At 37.6% G+C, this 7592-nt stretch overlaps 1 protein-coding gene across 1 annotated transcript; it reads right to left on the bottom strand.

Annotated features, from left to right (window-relative positions):
• Nucleotides 1–245: 245 nt before the first annotated feature.
• LOC131331430 (NAD(P)H dehydrogenase (quinone) FQR1) lies at nucleotides 246–5917 on the bottom strand. The gene is made up of 4 exons (XM_058365361.1): nucleotides 5652–5917; nucleotides 2824–2917; nucleotides 1160–1422; nucleotides 246–666 (listed from the first exon to the last, which is right to left on the bottom strand). The coding sequence occupies exons 1-4, from the start codon at nucleotides 5672–5674 to the stop codon at nucleotides 435–437; spliced, it is 612 nt and encodes a 203-aa protein (XP_058221344.1). The 5' UTR covers nucleotides 5675–5917; the 3' UTR covers nucleotides 246–434.
• Nucleotides 5918–7592: the final 1675 nt, after the last annotated feature.

Below are 7592 nucleotides of genomic sequence, written 5' to 3'. Positions count from 1 at the left end.
AAGAGCATTCCGTATTATGACATCCATTTCACACAACCTTTTGCTTGCAGGAGGGTGACCCAGCAAAAAGTTGCTCTTTAGTTTATCAATTTCAATCTTACCAAGTTCCTGGTTTTTCATCACTACCATCCAATTAGTCTTACAAAATACGTCCACTCCAGAATATGACTTCGAAAGAAGTAAAAGAATGGCCAACTGATTCATCTCTACGAGAGGAATTAAGTAATTCAGTCACAGGAAAAGAATAGGCAAACATACTTTTATCATTGAGAACAACCACTGTACTGAAGAGTAAACACATACAAATCACGTATTGAGTAAGGCAAGAATAATGTTTGCAAGCAGAAAGAAATAGGACATTTAAGTGACAGAAAGTGGTAAAAAATATATATGTAAGAATGACAAAGAGTAATAATGTTGGTTCCGAATAGAAATTATTCAGCTCCCTTGAGTTTCTTTGTAATGGTGGCAATGTACTTCCCCTGGTGGAAAGCCTGCTCCAACTCGAGCTCAGATGGCTGCCTCGAGCCATCACCTGCGTAAGTCCCCGCACCATAAGGACTTCCGCCTTTCACTTGTTCCATCTCAAACATTCCAGCTCCGAACGTGTACCCGATGGGCACAAAGATCATCCCGTGGTGAACCAACTGGGTAATGGCAGTCAACCTAAGAAAAATTCCAAAGATCACAGTTAGTTTCCCCCAAAAATCACATATAACAGACACAACACGTCACGGACACACTAACGCCGACACATTGTTTTCCCGAAAATTAGGACACAGAAATTTGGAGTTCATCTGTGGATGTGTTATTCAACTCATATAGAAATCAAAAACACCATTGCTATCAAATTAGGATAAAAGGAACAAAGATAAAATTACCAATTTACCATTATGCCAACAGTCACTGAATAAATATCCATGAACTAAGCATCCACGAGAATTTGGACCCTAGTACAACTTTTTAAAATTGAATTATAACCTCATAATGTGTCCCCAAATTATTCACGGCATGTCTCATTTGTGTCTGAACAAATAAAATATGATGAAAATTAATAGGCTTATTCAACAATTGACACGAAGCCGGACCTGGACCGTGTGATGTCTGTTCTTCTTAGGTGCATTGTTTGTATAAAAACTACTACCAAACAGGAACTTACGCAGTAGTTTCTTGTCCTCCTCCTTGGGAACCAGTGCTATAGAAGATTCCAGCAGGTTTGCCTGCAAGCTGCTGGGATCGCCATAGACCTCCAGTTGCATCAAGAAATGCTTTGAATTGAGCAGCCATCATCCCAAATCTTGTGGGGAAGCCAAAAACAAACCCATCAGCTTCGGCAAGCTCGGCAGGTGTAATAAGTGGCACATCACTCTTCGGAGGTGCGCTCATTTTGCTGAGCACCTCATGAGGTAGTGTCTCGGGCACCTGCTCCAAATGAAAGAGCATAGTGGTTTAGAAAGTCTAAAAATCAGGATTCAGCACTTGTTCCTCATGACGAAGTACAAGACCTAATCAAGGAACACTAGTCTAAATTCTAAACAAGCATGTGTACACCAAAGCAAAACGAGTCAAGACTGGAAGAATTTGGAGGGAGAAGTCCAGTCTTCTCCCAGAACATTAGGGAAGAGTGTGACCATTTTCTAATCTTCAGCAGGAGATTAACTAGAAGTAGTCTTGGAAAACTGGAAAAAACGAGAGGATAATGTAAGGTTCTCTTTTACTTGGTTGCAGAAGAAAGTTTACGGGAAAATGTTTTAATCTATGCTGATAAAAAAAAAAACTGTTTTTATCTTTCATGTGTTAATAGTTATTGTTGTACTGCCTACTAACCATAAAGAACCCTCATATATATTTTGAAAAGGGGAGGGAAACATTTTTATAACGAAGAAGAACAGGAGGAGCAGAGAAAATAAAATTGGACAGACCAAACCATTTCCAGCTAGCAATCAAATTAAAAAGAAAACAAAAAGCTCTCAACACAGAGGAGGTGATTACTTATGAAGGGAGAACAACTGAGAAGCTTGATAAAAACAAAATTACCATATAGTGCAACAATGATATCGCCAACTAAGAGGGAGAATAATGACACAGAACTCACTAATAGGATCACTTTAAAGAAGGTTCTAAATGGACTTTGGGCAACTAAGAGATGTAGATGGACTCCTAGAAATAGTGGAGAAGATATGAAATCCCAGCAACACATTAGAAATAGCGAAAACCTGAAAACTTGGAAACTAATCAGCAGTGTTTCAGTAAACAGAAAAACACACCCCAAACCAGATGGAAGAAAACATTATTTGATGGTATCAAGTCACTAGCAATGAAATGAACTTCATGCATCCCAGCATCTTTGGCAGCCAACCCATATTTTAAGATGCTGTAAAACTAACCAAAAGGTCCAGAACATTCAAAATTATTTTTTCGAACAACTCTTTTTTTTACATCAGAAGCCATTTGGGATCATTTTAGAACTTGGCTTTTCCCATCAGAAGCCATTGGTTTCCTCCTACTTTTTGGTAGCTCACCCGCAAATTGTGTTCTCTACAAATTTAATATGTCTTCATCACCAACAAGAAGAACTAAACCATGCAGTCTGAAAGAAGAAACCAGCAAACATATGCATGACTAGAAAGGCAAAGCACATCCTTTCTCATAGAAGCCTAATACATCAATACGATGAATTTTTTTCCATGTTGACAGTAGCTCCTTTTCCCTTTGGGAAGGAAAAATATAATCAACTGATGCACTGACGACTTCAACAAGCATTGCAACCTATTTTACTTGCTTTTGCTAAAAAAAGAAAAATGAAACAATATCATTATTTACCTGCCATAGTTTTGCTTCAACTCCTTCCACAGAGGCAGCCCCTTTCTTTATCTGTTCTGCTAGTTTCTCAACATGTCCATACATAGAATAGTACCTAAAACAGGATAAAGCAAATAAGAAAAATTGGAAAATTGGAAGTGATGAGGAACGGAATGCAAAGAAGTACTTTAATTTGTTCAGCAATCTTATTTATTCAGGAGTTTAGGCTTCGAATTTTGTTAGGATCTTGTCTCTTATGAAATTATTTCTTATAATTGTTTTTATTTCGTTTTCGCCAGTGCCTACACCTATCTAAGAGGCATGGTTTTAATGGTTTCATTAAAGTCAATAGAAAATGATACTGGAGCGAAAATTCATTTTTGACAGAGTTGTGACTAGTGAGATTTCTTTTCTTTTAAAGATATAGGGATTCCTTTCTGCAAGTGAAAGGTAAAACACAGAATACTTTCGACATGCTCATCGGTTAACATGTATATGCTCTTCTAACAAGAATTAGATACGGATAGGTTCAATTTGGGGGCTAACACTTTGACTACTTATAGAAATATTAATGAATGCTAAATTAAAGTACGCATATGGTGCATAAATACCAATTGTCCGATCACAATCTGCAAATTTAGATAAATGTGCAATCACAACACCAAAAGTTGAAGTAAAGTTAAAGTGCCTTGCCTACTGCTAATACATCTAATCAGCAACCAACATACCAGATAGAAGGCAAACAAGGAAAACTACTGATTGACAGCTTCAGATAATGGATGCACAAGTCATGACAGTAACCAATATCAAAGCACACTCCAGGTTGTTGCATGGATGACATGACCAATATTGGTTAGCAAATCAGAGTATGATGCTTTTCGTACGATTAAATAGCAGTGCACAGATGCAAGGCCCAAAACCAAAGTGCAGGCAAACGCAAACATGGACCCAAATCTGTGCTGGGAATAACTGCAAAAGTAAACCTAAACCTGGCATCACGATGTTGACAACTAAGGATACCCTGCCTCCTGAAGTACTCACAAGGCTGTTATCAAACCATAATAAGAAATTTTCCTTCTCGCCTTAATTTTGATCCTCTCTATGCTTATGTACACATAACCCAAACGTATGGGATCTCAAAGCACGGACCCAAAAAAACTCCAATGTCGCAGAGTGGCCTCCAAGCCGACGAGGAACAACCTAACTTGTGATTCTTTAGATGGTATATCAGCCTAAAGCATCCGATTAATGAAAGCTCATATTGAGACCAACTACTTTCAAGTTGTTGAAGCAGATATAAAACAATGTGTCACAAAATCTGGTAACAGGTTAACAATATTGACATGTAATTGGATATTTCAAGGATGGAATGTGGATAAAGAAGCAAAGAGACTTATATGCAGGATATGAGACAGAAGGCACGACACTTGTGGAAGCTCCCCAGAGGGATGGTTAAAATACAATGATATCATATCAATATACCAAAAAAGACAGAGAAAATAAAACTGCTCCTTGTCTCATGTCTCCCGATGCTACTTCACTACAGTATTTTCAGAAACCAACTCCCAGAGGGATTCATTTGCAACAATGCAGATCGATTCTATTTACTGGTCAGCATAAAAAACAGTGCAGACCAACTTTATATGTGTTTTCTTGGAAACTAGGTACTGTGAGTTGTTTCCAATCTCTGCTTAGACAATGAGACAAAAACTTACTAGATAATCAATTGAAAAACACTTCCATCATGGTTTGGTAACTGCCAGATGCTATTATCTGCTGTTTTACCATTCAAAACTTTGGTGCTGATGGGGTGGGAACAACAACTTCTGGCTTCATTATGTTGATGTGTGCCCTTGAACTTAAACCTGCATTATTCCTAATCGACCTCTTCCTATTTCACCAAGCAAATGTTGTTTTTCATTATTCTAACCTGAAAATGCCTTCAGAAATAGGATATTCAGCATTTTCTGGAAGAAAACACACATCACGATGTAATTTTCTGCACATTGTTTCTTATTCCTGTTTTGCTTTTGTTTTTCCTCATGCATTTGGTTGCACCATTTGAGACACAGCAGTCAAAAAACCTATGGCGCTAACTTCACTCAAGTCTCAAACACCCGCGGTTCATGTATCGCATAGTTGTGATGTAGACCAGAGTTTATGATTACAAAGGAGTTCTATGAAAGAGACCAAACTTGGGATATTGCATAGCCATATGGTCCACCAATTCCCACAACAGTGTTCTGTTACCCAGATACAACATTAAGGCAAAAGATTAACGGCATATTCTCAAAGACTTGCATATCCAAGTTCTACGGTGACACTAACTCAAGTTTCAAAACAAGTGAAGTCGAAGGAGATAGTTCTACTTCCCAAAGTTACCAAGCAAAACCTCAACAAAACCTAGAAACACAATTGCGCGCGCCATATTAGATTGTTCCAAAAATGCTTCTACGAAAGCCTCAATGCATTAATTCATTTAATTAAACGCAATGAACGCATCCTTGCAGAAACTTCAAAATTAGTACTAACTATGCTTTTCCATCCATTTCAACAAATTTGACCAATTATTACTACCAATTAAGGTCTCTGATACAATTAACAGAGAAAGTAGAACATTTTCAACATCACAGCTAACTCAACAAATCTTTGCCCTAAATTACAACAAAAAATTAAAACAAAACAAAACTTCGCCGTTCAAAACCTAGAAACACAACATAAAGATTCACCGCCAAAATCAGCCAGCACAAATTAAAAGCAATAAAATTGACAGATCAAGATAACAAAATCAAAAAAAAAAAAAACTAGAGCGAGAAAGTACGGATACGAAACGATTGATCGGTTCTTACACGATATAGACTTTCGTAGCCATTGATCGACTCACAGTGAACACTCTCCAACTGTTGATCAAATCCGAAACGTTGACGACTGAGAGCACGAAGAGAGGGAAGCTGTATTTATAGTTGAACACCGGGATTAGTTAGCGTCGTAAATCATGGTTTAGCGACTAAACTTTCTCCGTCGGACGGCGTCGTTTTCATGTTACGGGGGTTGATGGGGTGGGGCCGGCAGGGAGACTAAATGATGAGATGATATTGTCACGCCTATCATCATTTCATCTCTCCATTGCGAAAAGGCCACGGGTACTAGAGGAGTCCAGATAATGCCAGATTAGTTATAGTATTTAATTATTGTGGTTTTTTTTTTTTTTTTTTTTTTTTTTGGGGGGGGGGGGGGGGTTTTTCTAAGGTGTTTTAGGCTCCGTTCCAGAAACCTTCTTAAAAAATAAGTACTTATTTTGCCACTTCTCATACAAAAATAAGAAGGGTCATTCCACAAAATTCAAATAAAAAGTTTCTTTTACATTTTCAAACTCAAAAATAATGCAAATGAAAAAAAAAATTCAATTTTTTTTGCACCGTATTAAAGATCTCAATGAGATCTATCAAACAAGATCCATAATGGTAGGAAAATTATTTGCGTAAACACGTAATTTTTGAGTTTGAAGTTGCCTTATACAAAAAATAAGACTGTTGCTATGATAATGGGTGCCGGCGGAGGAAAATCGTACCGGCGGCCACGCCGAGCCGTATTCGGCCACCGGACGGCCGATCCGAGCCGTCCAAAAATTCTAAAAAAAAAAATGAGGGGGCCCACATGAGAATCAACGGCATCCAAGGTGTGTAGGGTGTTTGATCCGAGCACCTCTTTTCCGTGTATATATGATCAACCACCCTACACGGAAAAGGGGTGCTCGGATCAAGCATTCTACACACCTTAGATGCTGTTGATTCCCGCGATGGCCCCCTCGTCTTTTTTTTATAGAATTTTTGGACGTCTCGGATCGGCCATCCGGTGGCCGGAGACGGCCCGGCGCGGTTGCCGGTACGATTTCCTTCCCCGGCCGGTCAGTACCTATATAAATTCTTCCAAAATAAGTAGCAGCCTTCTTATTTTCAGAAACAAGCCTTCTTATTACACAAAAAATAAGTTCTTATTTCGTTTCTGGAACGGGCTCTTAGTCAATGATGTCCCGGATCTGATGAGCGGTGGGGATTTATGCATCTTAGCCGTCTATTTAGAACAAGTCGAAAACAGACATAAGTGGATGAAATTGTGTGAATCTGGACCGTTTGTGGGTTGGAAAACATTTGACCGTTCCAGAAACAAAAATAAGCCCTTATTTTTTAAAAAGTCAATTTCAAGCTCAAAAATTATGAGTTTATTGAAATCTAAAAATATGCAATATGGATCTTGTTTGAAAGATCTCGATGAGATCTTTTATAAGATGCAAAAAAAATTGAAAAATTATTTTTTATTTTCATTATTTTTGAGTTTGAAAATGTGAAATAAGCTTCTTATTTTTTAAAAAGGTTTCTGGAACGGGCTAAGACTCACCAAATCTCAAAGACTTTTTGACGACTTGCCTGTCAAAAGCTACACACGTCTTCTGAAAAATGACCAAAATACGTACTCCCTTGGTCCAAAAATATTTGTTCGGTCCGCAAAATGATAACGTAAAAATAATACAATTTTTGTGAGAAGAATTTAAATTTTTTTCAAAAATTCACTAGATATCGATGAATTCTTTTAATTTATGAAAAAAAGTTTGTATTTTTTTAAAAATAAATGCGTTATTTTTTAGTCCTCGTTTTGCGGATTGGAAAAACATTTTGAGATGGCGGTAGTAAATGTTAAACTAGCTTTTATGTTTTATGTGCTTTCTTTATTTTTTTAGGACCAACAAATGCAAACTATAATGATAAAAACACCGACACAAGTTACACAAG

This window comes from Rhododendron vialii, chromosome 6a (genome assembly GCF_030253575.1).
Source record: "Rhododendron vialii isolate Sample 1 chromosome 6a, ASM3025357v1".
Taxonomy (NCBI): Eukaryota; Viridiplantae; Streptophyta; class Magnoliopsida; order Ericales; family Ericaceae; genus Rhododendron; species Rhododendron vialii.
The sequence above is the reverse complement of the archived record's forward strand: the minus strand, read 5'-3'. Positions and strand labels throughout refer to the sequence as shown.

Coding starts and splice junctions, on each gene's coding strand:
- LOC131331430 (XM_058365361.1), bottom strand. CDS start 5,674: ATGGCTACGAAAGTCTATATCGT. Junction 1,423..2,823: donor TTGAAGCAAAACTATGGCAG/GTAAATAATGAT, acceptor CATTTGGAGCAG/GTGCCCGAGACACTACCTCA. Junction 667..1,159: donor GGAGGACAAGAAACTACTGC/GTAAGTTCCTGT, acceptor AATTTTTCTTAG/GTTGACTGCCATTACCCAGT.